Consider the following 21,738-nt stretch of genomic DNA (forward strand, 5'->3'; position numbering starts at 1 on the left):
AAAGTCTTTTAGAAGCTGTCCCAGCTGTATCGGACATAGGTTTACTACAGTTCATGTCTATGCATGTGTCGAGGACCATTTGCCTTCTTTGTTTCCTACTTGGTATGACATTTGTAAAAAGACTGGTGTAACACTGTTTCCAGAGTGGAAATGGGAGATAACCTTCCAAAATGTCATGGCAGTGATGTGAAGTGGTTCCCCAGTGGAAAATATTTAAGAGATAAGGTTAAATGTGATAAAGAACATTTCTGCTTGCATTATTGAAAAGCATCCAGGAGCAGCGGTGGTTCCTCCCTTAAGGCAAAGGAGCATCGCCCCCTCCATTCACAGTGCAACAAAGCATGAACAGGAATATGCTACTTACCAGTATGCATCTGTTGTTGGCATGTAGAGCTGCAGATCTACACACTTGTGCATAGATCGCCATCTGGTGTTGGGCCCGGATGTTTGCAGTTTGTTTTTCCTCTTGGAAAGTCTTTGGAAGTCACGAGGTCGGTGACTCCTCCTTTGGATCGTATTGCGCATGGGCTTCGGCTCCATCCTCAGATTGTTTTTCGCCAGCAGGGAAAGTTGGAGCGTAGTCATAACAGTGAAGATGCCCATGTGTGTGTTATCTAAATGAGATAAACGAACAGATACAGGTAGCCGGGGAGGCGGGTGGACGTGTTTAGATCTGCAGCTCTACATGCCAAGAACAGATGCATACTGGTAAGTAGCATATTCCGTTCGAGGCAAATGAGCTGCAGCTTACACACTTGTGCATAGATTATATAGCAGTACCCACCGTTAGCGGCGACCACCTGTCTCTGTTGCAGTGGTTTGAAATAATGTTTTGAGTACAGTCTGGCCCACACTAGCTTGTTGCTTAGTTTGCACATTTACACAATAGTGTTTGGTGAAAGTGTGCGGTGTTGACCATGTAGCTGCTTTGCAGATGTCATCTAATGGGATGTTTCCTAGAAAAGCCATTGAAGCCCCTATTTTACGTGTAGAATGGGATTTAGGGGGAACGGATAGCGTTCGTTTTGCTTTGTGGTAGCAAATCTGAATGCATTTGACAATCCACCTAGCTATCCCTGATTTTGAGATGGGGTTGCCCTTGGTGGAGAGAAAGAGACAAACAGTTGTTTGGTCTTTCGGAAAGATTGTGTTCTCTCGATGTAGTAGAGTAAGGCTCGTTTGACATCTAGTGTGTGTAGAGCTCTTTCTGCAACAGTTTGTGGTTGCGAGAAGAATACTGGTAGTTCTACAGATTGGTTTAGGTGAAAAGGAGAAATGACTTTAGGGAGGAATTTTTGGTTGGTACGGAGAACAACTTTGTTATGGTGCATTTGCAGAAACGGTTCTTGAATGGTACATGCCTGTATCTCACTGACCCTTCTGAGGGAAGTGATGGCTACGAGAAAGGCGGTTTTCTAGGTTAAGAATTGGAGTTCCCATTTGTACAATGGTTTGAAGGGAGGCCCCATTAGTCTGGTGAGAACGATATTTAGGTTCCACACAGGTGAGGGTGGCACTCTGGGGGGAATTATTATTTTAAGGCCTTCCATGAAGGCTTTAATGGCAGGTACTCTAAAGAGTGATAGATGTTGCCTGTTTTGTAGATAAACTGCTATAGCTGCGAGGTGTAGTCGAATGGACGTATAGGCTAGATTATACCTTTGTAGGTGTAGTAAATAGCCTATGATGTGTTGGATGGAGACGTCTAGGGGATTGATGGTGTTGTGACAATAGACAACAAAACGTTTCCACTTGGCGGCGTAACGCGCTCTAGTGGTGGGTCGTCCTAGCTTCCTTGATGACGTTCATACAGTCAGGGGGAAGATTCAGATAACCGAATTATAGGACTTCAGGAGCCAGATCGCAAGGGTGAGCTGAGCTGGGTCCGGGTGTCTGATCTCTCCATGGTTCTGGGTTAAGAGGTGTGGAGAGAGGCATAATTTTTAGTGCGGTACTACAGATAGTTCCAGCAGTGTGGTGTACCACGGTTGTCTGGCCCAAGTTGGAGCTACTAGGATTAGTGTGAGGGAGTGTTGCTGTAGTATGCGCACCACTAGTGGAATGAGTGGGAGAGGCGGAAAAGCGTATGCAAATCTGCCTGACAGTTCATCCATATCGCATTCCCTTTGGACAATGGGTGTGGATATCTGGCAGCGAAGCTTGGGCATTTGGTGTTTTCGTGGGTGGCGAAGAGGTCTATCTGTGGATGCCCCCACATCTGAAAGTACGGGTGTAGAACTTGTGGGTGGAGTTCCCACTCGTGGATTGGTTGCGTTTGTCTGCTGAGCAGATCTGCCATAGTGTTTTGGACTCCTGGGACATGCTGAGCTAGGAGAAAGACTTTCTGGGGTATGGCCCATCTCCATCTGCTCTGTGCTAGCTGAGAGAGCTGTGGAGAGTGTGTGCCGCCTTGTTTTTTAATATAGTACATGGCTGTCATGTTGTCTGTGCGGATTAGGACTGCCTTGCCTGAAATCTGTGTTTGAAAAGAGTTTAGGGCTAAGAAGATTGCAAGTAACTCCAGATGGTTGATGTGGAGTAACTTTTGTTGACGTGTCCATCTGCCCTGCACGGTGAGATGTAATAGATGAGCTCCCCAGCCGGAGAACGATGCGTCTGTGGTTAGTACTATCTGGGGAACCGGGTCCAGGAACGGTCGACCTGTGGAAAGATTTGTGGTGGTCCACCACTGCATAGAGCGATGGGTGCGACCGTCTACCAACACCAGATCTGTTAATTGACCCTGGGCCTGGTTCCATTGGCGCGCTAAGCACTCTTGGAGAGGACGCATCTGGAGTCTTGCGTGAGGTACTATGAAGATGCAAGAGGCCATCATCCCTATTAGTTGCATAAATACCCGAGCTGGAAGGGAGTGTTGTGCTATGAATTTTGCGTGTAGAGCCTGAATGCTTGCAATCCTGGCAAGATTGGGGTAGGCGAGCGCTTTTGAGGCGTCTATAGTGGCACCTAGATATTTTTTTATGTGGGATGGTTGTAGATGGGACTTTTCGTGGTTTACCGTGAAGCCTAACTGGTGAAGTAGCTGGATCGTGGTGTGTGTGTGTGTGTGTAGTACACACTGATTGTATGAACTGGCTTTTATCAGCCAGTCGTCTAGGTATGGGAAGACATGAATGTGCTGTCTTCGCAGATGTGCTGCCACCACTGCGAGGCACTTGGTGAATACTCGTGGTGCGGTTGTGACTCCGAATGGGAGCACTCTGAATTGGTAGTGTTGGCCGTCCACTACAAATCTGAGGTACTTCCTGTGAGCGTTGTGCACTGGGATGTGGAAATAAGCGTCTTTGAGGTCTAAAGTTGTGAGGAAGTCGTTTTGGGAAAGTAGCGGAAGTACCTGCTGAAGCGTCACCATATGAAAATGGTGTGAGTGTATGTATTTGTTTAGGGGCCGAAGGTCTAGGATGGGCCGTAGAGTCTCGTCCCTTTTTGGTATGAGAAAATATAGGGAGTAGACCCCCATATTTTGTTGTTTGGTAGGAACGTATTCGATTGCCTTTTTGTGTAGGAGGGAGATTACCTCCTGCTTGAGTAGCAGTAGATGTTCTGGTGACATTAGGCGTTGTCTGGGTGGAATGTTTGGGGGGGGGGTAGATATTAGTTCTAGGCAGTAGCCTGACCGAATTATTTGTGTTACCCATTTGTCCGAGGTGATGGTAGTCCAGACTGGAAGGAAATGTTGGAGTCTGCCCCCGACCGGAGTGGGATGGTCTGGGGGAAGCATAGGGAAGTCATTGGGTAGGCGCAGTGGCAGAGCAGGAGGTGTTTGTTTTGCCTCTGCCTTTGTTATTGTTGCCCCTGTAGCTGCCCCTTTGGTTACCCCTTGTGAAGGTGGACTGAGTAGGGGATTTGTATGAAGTGGAAGCGGTGTCTGAGGAGTAGCCTCTGGATGTGCTCCGAAAGGAAGAGCGGCAAAAGGAGCGTCTGGGAGGATGAGATTGTAAGGCTCCCATGGATTTTGCCGTGTCAGTGTCCCTTTTCATTTTCTCTAGGGCATCATCCACTTTGGGGCCAAACAAATGTTCCTGGTCAAAGGGATGGTTGAGGATGGAGGCTTGTACCTCCGGTTTAAAACCTGATATCCTTAGCCAGGCATGGCGACGGAGGAGGACACTAGTATTGATGGCCCTAGAGGCTGTGTCTGCTGCATTTAAGGCACAACGTATGGAGGCGTTAGTAATTGTTTTGCCCTCCTGAATTAGCTCATTGGCCCTAGCTCTGTATTTATCAGGGAGATGGTGCATTATGGCTTCTAGCTCGTCATAATGGGCCCTGTCATACCTCGCTAGTAGTGCTTGTGTATTGGTGATACGCCATATATTGGCCGCTTGAGATGCAGTACGCTTGCCTGATGCGTCCAAGAGTTTAGACTCTTTGTCCGGTGGTGGTGCGTCACCTGACGCCTGGGAGTTGGCCCTTTTCCGTGCTGTGGATACTACTAGAGAATCTAGTGGCGCTGGCCCTCTGATGTAGGAGGGATCTGTTGGGGCGGCTTTATACTTCTTTTCAATGCGCGGGTTAATGACCCTGGCCCTAACTGGGTCCTTGAAGATCTCCGGCGCATGTTTTATAACACCTTTTAGCATAGGCAATATGGAGGTGGTCCTATGTGTGGTGTTGAATGTATCTAGAAGGAAATCCTCCTCCACTGGGTCGGTATGGAAATCTACCCCGTGGTAGTGTGCATCCCTTTGCAGTAAATGGTTAAACCCCAAGGAGTCTTCTGGTGGAGAAGGTACATTATATTCGTCCCATGGGTCTGGGGATCCTGTGGGAGTGGGGTCACCTGTAGGTATATCTTGGTGCACATCCCCTATGTCATCGTATGGATCCCCTTGATCATCATCATCCGGGAATGGGGTCGGGCAATGAGGAGGTGGGGGTGGAGGAGGTAGAGGAGGGGAAGGTGGAGGAGGTGGGGAAGGTATTCTGAAAAGGGAGGTAGCAGAGTCCTTCCTTTTTGGAGGTGGAGGCGGAGAAGGTTTCTCTAACTGTCTCTTTTTGATAGAGAGCATCAAATGTCCAGTTTTGGGATCCTTAGGTAATGTTTTTTGTAAAGGATCCGGTGTGAATAGTTCTGGAGAGGTTGGTGGGTCCGTCTGCGCCGAAGGCGTCGGGCCGTTGGTTTCTTAGGTTTGTCGGTGCTGGTTCGTTGTTTGGAACCATGCTTGGATAGCTCCGATTGTTTAGTAGGCGCCGAGATGGATTTCGGCTTCAAAGTGTCGGCGGGCTTTTGTCGGTACCGAAGATGGGGTTGGTGCCGAGGAGCTGGGTCTCGACGCCGAGTGTTTCGGTGTGGGGCTCGGTGTCGAGATAAAGGCCGGTTTCTTTTTCGGTGCCGAAGAGTGTTTATCGGCTCCGACGGTGGGCTGGCTTGAGCCCGAGCCGCCTGAAGGCTTAATTAGCTTCTTTACCGGTCCCGAAGGTGCGGTGTGGGAAGCAGTGTCTTTGGTCTTGCTTAGGCCCGAAGGCGAAGGCGTGACCGAAGCCTTTTTCGGTGCCGGGGAGGGTGTGGGGTGGGCGGGGGTAGAGTAGTACTCACGACCCTCTGTGCCGGAGTGATGTCCTCCACATCTGAGTCGTCGCTTCGCAGGCGCTGACGAGTCCCTCGTCGGTGTGTTGTTCTGGAGCGTCGACGCCTTCCCCGAAGATGTCGTCAGGGATCGCCGTCGAAGAGTGTGCCATGGTTCTTCTGGCTCTTCGGTCCCGAATCGTTTTCTTGGACTGGAAGGATTTGCACGCCGGACAGTCTCGAGCCTCGTGTTCAGGTTGCACACCTCGTGGAGATCGGTGTGGGGGAATTTGAACCCACATCGAGGGCACTTTTTAAATGGAGTCCTTTCCATTAGCCAGGACCGGAGCTTGGGTAGGCCCGAAGGCTGCCGACGACGACTGGAACCGAAGGTCTTGCCGATGAGAGGCGTGTCGAGTGGGGAGATCGCGATCGAAACAATACCGCGAATTGGGGTGAGGATTGCGCGTCGATCGTCGAACTGGAAGCTGTTCGGAACCGGAGTGTGAAGATTACATCCGAGCCCGATGGCGGAAAAAAACAATCTGAGGATGGAGCCGCAGCCCATGCGCAATACGATCCAAAGGAGGAGTCACCGACCTCGTGACTTCCAAAGACTTTCCAAGAGGAAAAACAAACTGCAAACATCCGGGCCCAACACCAGATGGCGATCTATGCACAAGTGTGTAATCTGCAGCTCATATGCCTCTAACATTAAATTGTGATAGAGATTTCATTACCATTCTATTTTTCATTTCAGTCGAGCAGAGTGGCAGCGCTAGGCGGGGCCATAGCTGCTGACTAGCAGCAGAGAGCAGTGTTGCTAGCTGCTCCAGTTTAAACCGTGCATGTCACTTTGGCCAGCTGTCTTGGAACGGCCAGCCTGACATGCGCATTTCAAACCTCTCCACCTGGCTGTATTAGACAGCTGGGTAGAGAGCCGGCACAGGTCCCCAGTGCCTGACGGAGCATCAAAGCAGCCGCTCCAACCTATCCTGGAGCTGCTCTCATGCTGCTAATATTATCAGCAACATGACATCAGCGTTCGGATACACAAAAGGGTGTTGGCTGAGGCTCAAGGAGGACTCCAGCTGACTGCATTCCTGAAGAAACACACAGCGGAGGAGGAGCAAGCCTGAGAGGTAAGTACATTTAAAAAAAACATTTATCGGTAGGTGCAGTGTGCTGGTTTCGAAGCAACCCTGGCTTGTTTCGCCGCAGTTTTCCTCTCAGAAACATTTGGAAAAGCGGTGGTGCAAGAGGTTTTCGTGGGCCGCTCTATTCAGTTCTTTCCACTTCAATAAATACAGGCGGGTGCTTTGTCAGCTGGGGTCTGTTCTGCTTGTGGTCTTGATGTAGGGAAAACTCTGGGTTAAAAAAAACCGAGGTAAACATTTGGCATGTAAATCAATCAATAAATGTCAAGCAAAAATTGGATAAAGACACCTTCAAATGAAAAAAATGCAGCCTAAACTTTTGTGTTTCAATGCAATATATTTTTACTGCATTGAGTGACGTTTATTCAAAGTATAAGTTGAAGGCGAAAAGTGGCTGACCGCTTTTGTCTTTTAAAAACTGCATAAGGCAGGTAGAGCACAATGCCTGTCAGGCTTGGCCAGACTATATTTCTAGTTAAACATTAGTTCCCCCGGATTAAGGGCTGAGTCAGAGCCAGGCATTTGGCTAGACCCAGGCTCGAGCCATGTTAACTTGTCCACTTCTATTGGTGGACTCTTCTGTTTGATGCAGATGCAGATGTAGATGAAAACACTGAGAAAGGCACCTCTCGCATTCCTTTCTTATGCGTGGGAATGCTAAAATTGGGAGCTTCCATTGCCAAACAGCGGAGAATGGGTCCAAACGTTACCGCAGCTTTCTCCAGCAGTAACCACTCACACAAGCTAAGCTTCATTGAAAGCTGCTCCATTTCACAAACAACAAACATTGGCATAGCCAATAGGTCTCGCCTTTGGGGCCTTATAAGAATTTAGCTATGCAGCACAATATCCTTCCTGCAACAGCATCAACTGTTGCATGGGTAAACACTTATAAGGTCTCAAACACAAGACTTATTGGCTATGCCAATGCTTGATACTTTGTGTACCCTGGGGATGGTCAGGTTGCCACTGTCTGATGATCTCAGTGATCTGGCCGGGATATAGGGTTTGAAAAATTGTGACAGTTGCCAAGGACGCAGACCATGTGTAGCCTTGAACGCAATACATAAAGCTTTGAACTGAATGCGTTTGCTGATGGGCAACCAATGTAGCTCTGCGAGAGCCTTGTAGGCCGAATCATAGCGAGTGAGCCCGAGCAGGACTCTAGCTGCGGCATTCTCAGTCATCTGGAGTTTATGTATACTACGCTTGCTCGCACTAGTGAGAAGGGCGTTGCAATAGTCCAGCGTAGAGCCAATTAAAGCTAGATATGTCTGTGCTTTTAAAGCACGGCCACCATCTCATCACACCCAAGGCCGTAGCGCTGTAAAATCTCAATGGGCAAACCCCAGTTTCACTCCTTGCCGCAGTACGAGCCAACTCGTATTAACTTCTGCTCCCGCAACAACACACTTTGAGGCAGGTAACAGCGGCATGTAGTGCGTCTCAAAAACTCTTTAGTAAATTATTCATTAAATAACCTGCAGGTTTCACTTTCAGGTGTAATATCTTCGATTTTCAGGAAGGACAATCCAATCCTTGAACATTGTTATCGTAGATCTGCTGTGACATGATGTTTCTACACTTGCAACTTAGTATTTTAATGTGTTTCAGTTTTAGTTATTGCACCTTGGCATGCCCCTTAGTTCTGTTTTAACTCCAATATTCCATTGGTGGTTGAATGTGGTAAGACAGTGGCAGGGGTTTTTCTTGGGATAGCTGTGATGCATTGAGCAGAGAGAACAGCTCAGAGAAGACGGGTGAATAGCACATGCAAGAGGAATGGACTGTACAGAGGAGAGGGGACGGCCAAGGAACAGAGTCAAAGGAACATTGGAGCAGAGTGAACAGGACAGAGGAGCAGAGTGAACAGAACAAAGGAGCAGGGTGAACAAGAAAGAGGAAGAGAATGCAGGACGAAAGACAGAACGACCAGAACAGAGGAGCAGAGTGAACAGGACAGAGGTGAAGAGCGGCATGAATAGGGGAGTGGAAGGTCATGGACAGAGGAGCAAAGTGAACAGGACAGAGGAGAAGAGTGAACAGGAAAGAAGAAGAGAGAACAGGACAGAAGGCAAAACGAACAGGCTAGAGGTGCAGAGCTGCATGGACCGAGGAGTGGAGGGCCATGGACAGGGGAGCAGAGTGAACAGGACGAAGGAGCAGAGTGAACAAGACAGAAGTAGAAAGAACAGGACAGAAGACAGTGCGAACAGGGCAGAGGAGCAGGGTGAACAGGACAGAGGAGCAGAGTAAACGGGACAGAGGAGCAGAGTAAACGGGACAGAGGAGCAGCGTAAACAGGACGGAGGAGCAGAGTAAACAGGAGAGAGCAGCATGGACAGAGGAGTAGAGGGCCGTGGATGGGTAGCAGAGTGAACAAGACAGAGAAGTGGAGGGCCATAGAAAGAGGAGAAGAGTGAACAGAATAGAGCAGCAGAGTTGTATGGAAGGAGGAGTCGAGGGGCATGGACAGGGACAGGAGACAGGAGCCGGGTGAACAAGAAAGAAGTAGAAAGAACAGGACAGAGAAGCAAAGTAAACAGGACGAAGGAGTGCAGTCAACAGGACAGAGGAGCAGAATGGAGCACAAACAACCAAACAGGAGCAAAGAGAAGCGAGTTCACCAGCGAGAATTGGATACAGACAGCAGAGAGTACACGACAAAGGTTGCAGAGTGCCAGACAGAGCGAGAAGAGAGTGAGATAGTGGGAGGGCAGGGGCAGTGTGCCTGATAGAGGGGCAGAGATCCAGAAAGAGAGGTGGGGGCAGGGTCAGACAGCCCGGCAATGGAGGAATTGTGATAGACCGAGCGGGCATCGTGCCCGACAGAGAGCTATAGAGCCAGATGGACAAGTAACTGAATAGTAGGGCAGGAAGACAGTTAAGAGGGGGTAGAGAGGCAGTAGAGGGGTCATCGTGCCAGAGAGGGTAAATATAATGCTGGAGGGAGGGTGCAGAGAGCCGGGCAAAGGGGGACAGTTTGCCTGGCAGAGTGGCCATTGTTCCAGACGTGAGGTGTAGACCTAGTCAGGGGCAGTGAGCCAGAGAGAGAAGAAGGCAGTGTCCCGGACAGAGGGATCGGTGTGCCAGGCATAGAGGCAGCGAACCAGGGCGGGGGCGGTGGAGCTGGAGAGAGCAGGGGGAGAGATGACATGACCGGAAGGAGACCAGGAAGCGCAGGTGTGGAAGAGGGCGGGGCCGGCCGTGTGAATCTTTACACGTTGATAAGAATGCAGAACTGGAACCGGCAGTAACGCAGAGGCCTCCGGTGGAAGCGTGTGGGAAGGTTGGACGAGTGCAATGGCGCAGATAAACTGTGTAATGCACGAGCAGAGCAAGCGAAGCAGACAACAGACTGAGGCTTGAGGTGATTGATGCAAGGGGAGACGAGGAGCAAGGGCTGGGAACACGTCTTGCATCGAGAGTAACAGCAGACCTGGGAGACCGTGACGGATGCAGCACAGAATTACAGCTTCAAAAGGGAGAGTGAGAACACACTGACGCCCAAAGTTCTTCTGAGAATATCCACAGTGAAACAAAGATCATCACTTCCTGATACACCCCAAACTGCACCCGAGTGTAACGAGTCAACACAAAAAAAAAACACGCTAATGATGCGCGCGCGTATGAATAAAAAAAAACACGCTATTGAAGCAAGAGCGCGCGCGCAGCAGCACGGAAAAGTTAAAGTGATCGCGCTGGAAGGGAGGCAGATGGCGGCTGCTCGCGTGAACGCAAGCGCTAGGCCACCAGGCAGCACTTTAAAAACCCGAAACTAAATGTCTCGGAGCAGCGCATGCGTTGGCTCAGCAAGACCTAAAAACGACATACATTCTGACTGAATTTACAGCATGTCTTGGCAGTAGGCACTTGTAAGTGCATGTAGTACTCTGCTTATCTTGCCAACCATCAGTCTGTCTTCAATGTCCTCCGTAGCTTGTGCTCACGCATGCAGACTTAGTGCACCAGAATTTTGGTCTTATTGAAAAAGTTGAGGAAAAACCATTTGCCCAAATGATATAATGCAGAGATATAGGAAACTCTTTGGGCAGTCCCTTCCTTCAGCAACTTGGCATATTCCCCTTAATGTAAACAGTTAGTTTTGGTTAATTAGTAAAATGTACACCTCAGCAAAAAGCAGAGGAGCGTCACCCACCATTCACAGTGTAACAAACATGTAAAATAAAATGGTAATGTAGAGATCTCATTACCACTTAATTTTTCAATTCAATCGAGCTGAGTGGCAGTGCTGTGTGGGGCCATAGCTGCTGACTGGCAGCAGGGAGCAGTCTTGCTAGCTGCTCCAGTTTAAACTGCACATGTCACTTTTTCTGCTGTCTTGCGATGGTCAGTGTGACGTGCATTTTAAACCTCTCCACCCAGCCGTCTTAGACAGATGGCTGGAGAGCAGGGACAGGTCCCCCAGTGCCTGATGGAGCAACAAGGCAGCCCACTCCAATCTATCCTGACGCTGCTCTCATAATGTAACAAGCATAAGAGGTAAATGGAAACCACACTACTCATTGTTTATTTCCTTGTATGCGCTGAAGCGAGAATTGTGGGGGTGCCTGGCTCCAGTCTCTTCTGGTTTCATCGTAAAAGTGGGCCAGCCCGTTTATCTTTTTGTGTGTTTGATTCCTCTAGTTTCAATTTGCCTTAGCTTTATGTTACCAGAATTGCACGGGGCAGGGGAGCCTAATCCCTGTGTAGGGGGTTGTTGCACTTGTTTTTCGTTTACACTCTCCTGTTTTGCGGTTAGCACTGTAGCAGCGATGGGTGTTAGATACACCCCTGACACGCGCCTCTCGATGACTGGCTCTTTAAGAAGGAATAGAACACAGTGGTGGTGCTGCTGGGCCTGCGCCCTTGTTGGTTGATCATCGAGGACTGGGCGCAGACACGTTTTTCGAGGGAGGCCCTGTAAGCGCTAAATCCGCTAGATAAGAATCCCATCCCAAAATCTTGCCCTGATGTTTCTGATGTCTTAGGCGATACTTGTTGTGTTTGTAAGACCAAATGTATTCATGTAGATTCTCAAGGGATTTTGTAGACTTCAGTTTTTTGGGGACAAGGTCCAACGGACTCTCTCCTCAATCCTGGTCCCAAGATCAAATGTGCTTTGATAAATGTCAGGTCTCTAGTCAAACATCATCTGGAAGTCGCCAAGTTAAATTACACACATCAATGAGATATTATCTGTGTGACAGGAACATGGGTGGACCAAGATTCGGGTCTGGAGATTATTGCAGTAGTCCCACCTGGTTACACGATCATAGGCAGGACAGAGAGGATAAAAAATTAGGGGGGCTTGCAATTATTTATCGTGATGCCTTTTCTGCTATGTTTACATCCTCTCCAAGTTTGGAGTATGAAGGTTTAAATTAGAGCTTACTAAAACTCAGTCGCTCAATAGACTCCTGCTGTACAGACCACCAGGTCCAAGAGCCCATTTTCTTGATGCTATTGGCCTTCCTCTAGAATCTTCCCTACTTACTTCAGATTTTACACTGTTGGGCGATTTCAACTTTCACTTAGAGAATCGCAATGACCCTGACACAAATACACTTCTTGATATAATGTCTGGATTCTGTTTAGAAAAACGTGTGGTGTGGCCAACCCATCATGCAGGACATAACCTAGATGGTATTTTTTCCAACTGCATATCCATTTCTAATCTGGCAAAACTTCCAGTAATATGGTCAGATCATAGTGTGGTTAGCTGGGAAATCGCACTGCCCCTGAGAAGGTCTCAGGGATACCAACCTTTTGCCGGGCTTGGCACCAGTTAAATGTGCAGGAACTCAATTTGGTTTTGATCAACTCGCAGCCGATCGAGACGGGTGAGGTTGATAAAATGTTATTCAAATTGGCTGACTGCAGCTGCAGACAAGCTGGCTCCGGTCAAACAGAAAATATCGAGGAGAAACAAGAGCGCGCTTGGAGGAAAAATTACTTTAGTTCTGAAAAAGGAAAATATACAAAAAACTAATTCTTAGGGAAAAATCTGAATATCACATTAGTTCTATGGAAGCAGCTAGCAACACTACAAAGCTCCTTTTAAGTCGTCACAAAACTCTCCTCTCCTGCTGTTAAGATCACGGAAGGTCATAATCAGGATTTCTGTAATTCCATAGCGTTGTTTTTTCTTAACAAAGTAGAGACTATTTTAAATACATTTTCTTCTAATACATCCATGCCTTGTGTTAGGACTCTCGCTCTAATTAGGAACAATAATAAGGCTTTTCTCTCGGAGTTTAATTCTCTCTCAGAGGATCAAGTTAAACAGCTTGTTATTACCACCAGTTCTGGCGCCCCTCTTGATCCGTGCCCTCCCAAATTTTTGCAGTTTACTCCTGACTTGGTGGCCTCTCAACTTACGTCTATTTTCAATTGTGTGTTCAGGACTGGCGAAAGTTCGGAAATCTGCATCAATTCTTCTGTTGCTTATAAATTACAACTTGATCCAAATAGCTATGGACCAATCTCTAGGCTGCATTTTCCCGCTAAGCTGATAGAGAAAAAAATGTATTCTCAGCTATCGGCTCTGCTAGATGACTCCCAATGTGGGTCTTGCAAAGGGCACTCTACTGAAGTGGCCCTTACTATGGCCAGAGACGATCAGTACCATAGTTGACAATGGGGGCAATGCTGCCCTTATCTTACTCGACTTAACTGCGGCCTTTGACATGGTCAACTATGAGCTTCTGATTGACCGGCTGGAAGTCTTGGATATTTATTGTGTGGCTTTAGCTTTATTCATATCCCTTCTGACCGAGAGTGTCGAAATGGTGTCCCTGGGGGAATTCACCTCTAAATCTTTTTCTTTACTGTGTGGGGCTCCCAATAGCTATTCGTAAGTCCAAACCTCTTCAACATTTATGTAACACCGCTGGCGGCCCTCGTAAAATCTTTTGGGTTGTCGCTATTATCATACGCTGATGACACCTAAATTGTGGTCTCCCTTTCTAGGAAAGGCCCAGCTCCAAAGGTGATGTTCTGTAATTGTATGAGGAAGGTTGGCTTGTGGATGGACGAAAATTACCTCAGGCGGAATTCCTCAAAAACAGAGGCTATTCTATTTGGAAACAACACTTTCTGCTGAAACCCCATATGGTGGCCAGACAAGCTTACTTATAAGGATCAAATAAATAAGGCAATTTCTACTTCCTTCTTCTTGCTCCGGATGATCTGGAAAATAGCTCAGTTTCTTCCTAATAATTTGTTGAATTAGAGTGCTTTGGCCCTTGTAATGTCCAGGATGGACTATTGCAATGGACTATATGTAAATTTGCCTAAAGTGCCCCTGAAAAAGCTTCAGATTCTTCAAACCTCAGCAGCCAGGATGTTAATGAAAATCCAGAGATTCCATTCTGCCTACCAAGCCTTGGTGGGTCTAGATTGGCTCCCTGTTCACAAGAGGATAATGTTCAAGGTTCTTTGTATCACCTACAAAGCACTTCAGGGATAAGGTCTAGTTTTTCTAAGAGAAACACCCCGATAGGACTCTTCATTCCAGTACAGCTAGAAATTTGGTGGTGCAATCCGACAAACTTTCCTCTTGGGGAGGTAGGAGTTTTGTGGTTCGCACAGCTCGGAACTGGAACTTGCTTCCTTTATAAATAAAATCTGCTTTCTCACATCTGAGCTTTTGCAAGTCTATAAAAACCTGACTTTTTATTAAACAAATAACTGTGGTCTAACTGTTACCTTGTTACTAAGCGCCAAGTCGCCTTAGCGTATTTGTTCTTGCGTTATAAAACTTGAAATCAATCAAAAAAATACTTTTTTTAAATTCCTTTTTTTTTAAAATAACAATTTTATTGAAATCAAAATCCACAACATTGCAGCAGTCATGACACTTATTAGCACCTTCACAGGCAAAGTATACATTCAGGCATTGGAGACGACAAGCGATACACCCAGGGTAGTAAGCATTGAATCAAACTCAGTGAAGCATTACAGAGGTGGTTACATATACATGTTAGGATCGGGGGGGCCCCCATATACAGTATACGAATGGTGGCCTTAAGATTTCAGGTCACCGCGCTTGCCCCCATTTTATCCAGGATAGCCTGTCTCTCCCGTCTAAGTTCCACCGTAGGAGAAATACAGATGTCCTCCCGATATTTGTTCCAACGTCCCCACTTGTGATCCCACTTCCTCGGGCAGCCTAGACTTTTATAGACCGTTTTCTCCGCCACCATGGCTTGATCCATATCAGTGGCCCAAACGTGCAGCGGCAGGCATGGTGTCTACCCCCCACTTCTGGGCAATATTCCATTTAGCAATGGCGCAACCCACCGCCGACCACTCCTGCTCCGTCTGGGTGAGGTCCGTATCTTCCCACACATTAAGGAGGCAGAGCTGAAGAGAGGGGGCGACGGGCTTACCTATGGACCTCGCCATCTGTCGGGTGACTTCTATCCAGTATTGCTGAATAAGGGGGCAAGCCCATAGAATATGTAGAAATGTTCCTGTCTGGTGACAGTGTCGTAGGCAGAGCGCGTCTGGACGTCTTCCCAATTTATACAACAGTTTAGCATCAAAAAACACAAGGTGCAGAACTTTGAGCTGAACGAGGCGGAGTCGCATCGGTATTGCCACCTCACGAGGGGAAGCTAGCGCTTCAATCCAGTCCTCGTCAGCCATTTCTAACAAGTCCGTCTCCCACCTGGCCCGTAATTTCCGCATTGGGTCGGTACGATTATTAATTAACTTCTTATACGTCAAGGAGATAGCCCTGCGGTCCATTGGATCCAGCAACAGCCTGTCCTCCAAAGGAGAGGAGTCTGGAAGGGGGGCACCGGCGGGAAGAGCGCAGTCGATAGCATGGCTAATTTGAAGATATCGATAATACTCTGAGGGTGCGAGCTGGTATTTAAGCTGAAGCTCCGCGAATGACGCCTTCTTGCCTTTAATCCATCCATCCCCCACCGTAGAGATACCAATAAGGTCCCATTTATCAAAACCTGCGCCCCAGCCAATCAGGCTCCCAGAGTGGGGTGGCCTTAGTCAGCCGCCCATACCAACCCATGCGCCGCTGGAGCATATGCCAGGTTTCCACCGACCGGGCCGTAGGGCCAGTCAAGCCTAGATTTTTTTTAAATTCATTTTTATTTTATTGTTTCCTTTTTGGCCTACTGAGAGGCACTATGAGAAACTCGCATTGCCTTCAGCTTCAACTCCACAGCTCCGTCACGGCCCGTAACAAACAAAAATCTATTAACAAGCCATGTTTGAGAGCTTTGGCATTGAGCCTAAAGCTGTTGTGATTTATTGCAGTGCCTGTCACTAAGCTCTCGACGAAGTTGAGGGTCACAGACTGCCACTGTGCATGAGTGAATGCTGGCCAGGAGTACTCCTACAAAACTTTATCTACCCCTCAATCTACTCAAAACTGTAGGATTTCTGAATATTTTTTAACAGGTCATTGTGAAACAGTCCTCAAAAGACTTAATAAACATGTTTCCAGAAAAGGTTAGTATGCCAATCAACCGTTAAAAAGAAACCTACAGCAAGCTAAAAAATACACTTATAAAACGTACATCTCGTTCATAGATTCTTAAATGCAGATGAAGAATACCCCAATTTGGGGCATGTTATTTCCTTACCTCCTAATGTTACGTTGCCATGTAGAAACCGTCCCTGATATATAAGCCGTAGAATGTTTGGACTGCTGACTTGCTCCTCTTCCCAGTCTGAAAAGAATGGAAAAAAACACTTAACCAGGTGTTATTCTAGAGGAGATGCAGAACAATAAAAATGCTGGTTACTGAGAACAAAATGTATTAGATAGATGGGCGTGTGCTTTGACTCCAAAAACCATAACTATCAAAGGTGCCCTATATCCCAGTGTATCATTTAACTTAGAAATTCCTGCTTCTTTTTCCCCTTTTTTCATCACTCTATGTGAGGGTCCCAACCCAACCCCCCCAACTTAAGACCTCCAAACTGCATTTTAAGCGCACCCTAGGGGGTACACCTTCGGTTTACTTTAGCAGAGGGGAGAATATTGAAGGGTAACCCATCTTTGTCCATTTACCAATGTCTTGTTTGTTGGCAGCATTTGTATAGTTCTTGAATGTTACTGTCTGGGGTGTGTAAATTGAGACTGTGACCTCTGGTAAGTGTTCATTTGAGTAACTGTCTGACCATGTGACTGAATACTCTGGCGTCATTATAGCTAACCGGTTGCAACTGGAGCTTCTCCTAAATTAGGTGAGCAACTCTGTGTTCTGGGTTCCTTATACGTGCATGTCTTTTAGCCTAATAAGATATCCAGATTCCTTATGTGCATTTGGGGGTCTCACCACACTAAGTACTGTACAACATCACTTTGTTACCGAAATATTTATATAAATAGCGTAACATATATTTAAAATATAACTGCAGTATACAGTGAGTATACAATGTGTTGGTGCCATATCAACTGCTGAAATGCAATTTAATGTTATTCAATAATTATAATTTGGGATGCTGGTGTTTCTTTACACAATCCTTCCTAAACGATGCACACACAACGGTACAGACTTGGAAATGCTTCACAAGTGCATCAGTTTAATTACACAAACTTTGTAAGGGGTAAATGGTGCCTTATATTTACTCCACCATTTTCTTGGCTTCCTCTGCTATTTTATGCCTTTTTCTCACTTTTCTTTGATTCCTATTTGCTCAGATTGGTAGAGAATGACGCATGAAGAGTCTGACCTTCTAAGCCCATCCTAGAGCCTGAAAATTGGGAAAACTGCACAGTGTTGCTTAGGACTGTCGAGTGGAGTGGCATATTACATTCATCCAGATGTGCTGGTAAATCACAAGATAAGCCTATAATCACCATTAAGCCTAATGTGTGACTTTGTATCAACATATCAACTGACCCCATGGAATTGCGAGGCTAGGTGCCCGTGGCAGTTCCGGAAGGACAGCTTCAATCTGCAAGTAACAGTATTTACATTGGTAAAGTTGGAAGCTAGAGGCGATAATCAGAACCCCTGGGGTAAACACGGATCGGAGACTACGGAGCATCCACTTAATTAGCTACTGCAGGTTTTCTCTTTCCGGAGAGAAGTCGATGACTTAATTATTTCTTCTTGGAACCACTCTAGTCTTGACAACCCTAGAAAAGCAATGTTGTGAGTGACTATCGGAGCTCCATTCAAGTACCTTACATTGAAGCTTTTCATTTCTGTTATCACCTCTACTAACGCACCTCAATCCTGGTCTATAGCAACCTCTCTTCTTCCATTACTGGGACCCACATGCACAGTTCAGCCGAATGCCACAAGTGTTTCTTAGTGTGAAGGCCACAAATATCCATACACACAAGTTTAAGTCAAGCCTGTCATTCTTGTATTGTTGGGCAATAATAATTACGCATCGGACCAGGGAACCCAGAGGGCATCAAACATAATATCGCTGAGGCCCTGGTAAGGAATGCTGCAATTTTTAAACAAGGATTGGCACAGACAATAGATCTGGTATTCATTGTGAGCCTTTTGATATTGTCCATGCTTATTTTGTTATGGTTTTTATGGGACGTAATTACTGAGGCATTGCCAGGCCCTTGCCAATATAAATAACACAATAACTAAGAGCAAATTATTTGTTTTGAGCTCACACTTTGCTGTAATAGTCCTTGGTACTTCAGGTAACTACGTTCTGTGGATGTGCTCTTTGTGAAAGAGTAAAATGCCACAGTCACAGTGAAGTTTGCCAATGGCTGAGATGGGTTAACCCACTGCCCCATTCTGTAGGATTTAGAACGCAGAAGAAAAATATGAATGACAATAGATGAAGAGGGCTGGTGAAAGCCCCTGTAAGTAAGTACATTATATATATAATTTCAGTAAAATCAAAAGGTCATGTCTTTTACTAGAAAATAAGTGAATGGAAACACAAGAAAACCATCACTGCTCTGTTATTAAGACGACCCTTGATACACATCTAAGTAGGGTCTGTCTGCCTACATCTCAAACCAACAACTGTCATGCAGAAGTGTGTAACATTTCTAAAAACAAAGCACAAACAATACACATTATATACAGCAGAATAAAATGTACAAGCTACATACAATTGAAATAAATCGCAACCTTAAAGTGATAGAAATACCTGAAAAAGTCGAACTGGCAGAGTATTTTGGACACCACACAACAGAAAAGGCACGAGAGGGTTTAAAGGTTTCAGAATGGAGAAAGCCCGAGGCACACAGATCCTGTGCTCCATCAGAGTCTCTGGCTCCCTAAGTAAACCTCAAAGGTGTAGAATGATGCACATCTCTGTGGGTGAAGCAGGTGTTTTGAAATTGAGAGCAGCTGGCACTGGCAGCCAAGGTAGATGAAAAACCACTAGAATATGATATGATCCTAAATCCTGGTCTTAAAAGACTAGGTAAGAGGTAGACTGCATCACTCACCAGCAACTAACATGGCAGCAGAATGCAGCACTGCCCCAACGATAAGCAAGGCATTAGAACACACCATCATCGCAAATCCCAACACAGCACAGCATAGCACCACCACAGTAGAATGCAGCACTGCCCAATGACTCGCATGGTAGGAAATGTACACCACCACGCAGAGACCCTCACAGCAGCAGAATGCAGCACTGCCCCAAAGATAAGCAAGGCATCAGAACATACCATCATCGCAAATCCCAACACAGCATAGCATAGCACCACCACAGTAGAATGCAGCACTGCCCAATGACTCGCATGTTAGAAGAGTACACCACCACGCAGAGACCCTCACAGCAGCAGAATGCAGCACTGCCCCAAAGATAAGCAAGGCATCAGAACACACAATCATCGCAAATCCCAACACAGCATAGCATAGCACCACCACAGTAGAATGCAGCACTGCCCAATGACTCGCATGTTAGAAGAGTACACACGCAGAGACTCTCGCAGCAGCAGAATGCAGCACTGCCCCAAAGATAAGCAAGGCATCAGAACACACCATCATCGCAAATCTCAACACAGAATAGCATAGCACCACCACAGTAGAATGCAGCACTGCCCAATGACTCGCATGGTAGAGAGTACACCACCACGCAGAGACCCTCACAGCAGTAGAATGCAACACTGCCCAGACACTAACTACCAAAGCACCAAAACACCACAAGGTCCATTGTATTGCATATACTACCCTAATTAGACCTTTAAAACAATGTAGCTACGTTTACAATTTTACTCAGCGTGGCCCCCACAGCAGAGCTTTCTACAGCATAAAAGCGTACAAGACAGTCTGCATCCACAGACATGCACACTCAAACGTTCTCTTACACATATGCATCTAAGGAGCGCAGCTGGGTGGAAATAAACGATTTCACTGAGAATCATGATATAACTTTTCTCCAGGTTTGTAGGCTAAAGGCTAGTATCTTTAAGCAAGTACACAAGTCTTTATATAATCTAGTGAGGGTGCAGTAGCATCTCCAGACTTTCGGCAGAGCACACTTTCAGTGTACCCTCAATACATAATAAGTTAATGCTCTAACAAAGAAGCAATAAAAGACGTGGAATATCTCCAGTGGTCTAGAAGATGTTGATGTCAGGGGTGAAAAGCACAAATCAAACAAGGTCAGGAAGGCACATCCATCAACACAGTGCCTTAAAGTTTGTTCTTACAGCACGCAAGAGAAAGGACTAGTCAAAAACCACAATTTACATAAACGGAGCCCTCGCTAATCTACTTTTCATACTTCAGCTCTTCCCTTTGAGTTAATCTAGGGTGGGAAACCAGAGTGTGTACGAACAGTTCTGCAGTAGTCAGACGACTTGCCCCCCCACAAGGTTACCTCCAGGCCTGCCAAGTATCACGCATCACGTGTGACTCTAACGCATTTCAGTGTGGTGTTCCGCATCACCGCACTGAAATGCAGTGTCACGCATTTTTAATGCCACTGAAACTGGCTATGCGGTGCTAGCGTGCCAGCTCTGCTGCTCCCCGCAGACTTGCCACCAGCAGCTGGTTCAGTTAACAAACAGTTAAGGATCTTGATGCTTAGTCTGCTACTCAGCTCTGGCTGAGTGCGAGTGCTACAAATGTTACAATCTGCGGCCTCAGTCTACCGGCTGCGTTAATTAAATTATTCCTGCGGCGCCGTGCGGCTGTCTGTGAGTCACTGACTGACACCAGACACGCGGGCCTGCCCTTAGAAGTACAGTTCTGCTACTGGCTGTGGCGCGCTGTGGGAAGGGGGGGGGATTATAACCCAGATGTGACCTCACAGGAATTGAGGTCGCCAGAAGCGGCGCGGCCGGGGACTCGTCAAGAGTGAGAGAGTCCGAGTCTCAAGTGCGCTGCTGCCTCGGGTAGTGCTGCTCAGCTGGCTGAGCATAAAATATACCCAGGGGCGTTCGGACCGGCGCGGACGGGAGGGTCGACCACAGACTCACTTTGACTCTCTAGCATGATGGCCCGGGCCGTGCATCATGAGAGGCATCATCACGGGCGGCGCTGTGGGGAGTCTGCCAGACACTGGTGGCCATCATGCTGTGAGGACGTGACCCCACGCCGCGGCCGCTGGACCCGACAGTGTGAGACAGTCAGTCTTCTAGACTTGGAGACTGTAAGACAGAAGTAAGTTCAAGTAAGTACTAGTTTCGCCTGGCAGGCGCTGCTGCCACTGACTAGTTAGTAAGTCTGGGTTGAAACTATAGCACAAGCGCACGCTGCAAGATCTCATTTACACAGTAAAATCTGCAGGCAGGGCTGCTCTGTCTTGTCATCCTTCTTCTGAGTGTGAGGTTTATAATCTGCAAGATGAGATTTGATTTCATTTCAGTTTAATCTGTAGGCCGCAGGGCTGCTCTGTGTCTCGTCATCCTTCTGAGGTCATTGGGCACAGAGTACTAACTAAACTGAGAGGGTTTTATCTTCACTGTAATTACAGGTGGTGCATGTTTTGCCAGGGCCCTCTGCTCTCTCTCATCCTGTGGGGGGCGGGAGGAGGTCGTTACGACTCGCATCATCAAAGAGGCGGCCCCTCATCATGCTCTTGCCAGATTTCACAGTGTTGTTTTTCTGCCGGTAACACCGGTCTCAGTGA

At 47.1% G+C, this 21,738-nt stretch overlaps 1 protein-coding gene across 1 annotated transcript in view; it reads right to left on the reverse strand.

Annotated features, from left to right (window-relative positions):
* The window catches only part of UBL3 (ubiquitin like 3), a 345,611-nt gene that overhangs the window by 52,083 nt on the left and 271,790 nt on the right, over positions 1–21,738 (reverse strand). The window contains exon 3 of the mRNA XM_085621653.1: positions 16,302–16,388. Coding sequence (XP_085477779.1) covers positions 16,302–16,388 — 87 coding nt within the window. The remainder of the gene's footprint in view (positions 1–16,301; positions 16,389–21,738) is intronic.

This window comes from Triturus cristatus, chromosome 8, assembly GCF_964204655.1.
Source record: "Triturus cristatus chromosome 8, aTriCri1.1, whole genome shotgun sequence".
NCBI lineage: Eukaryota > Metazoa > Chordata > Amphibia > Caudata > Salamandridae > Triturus > Triturus cristatus.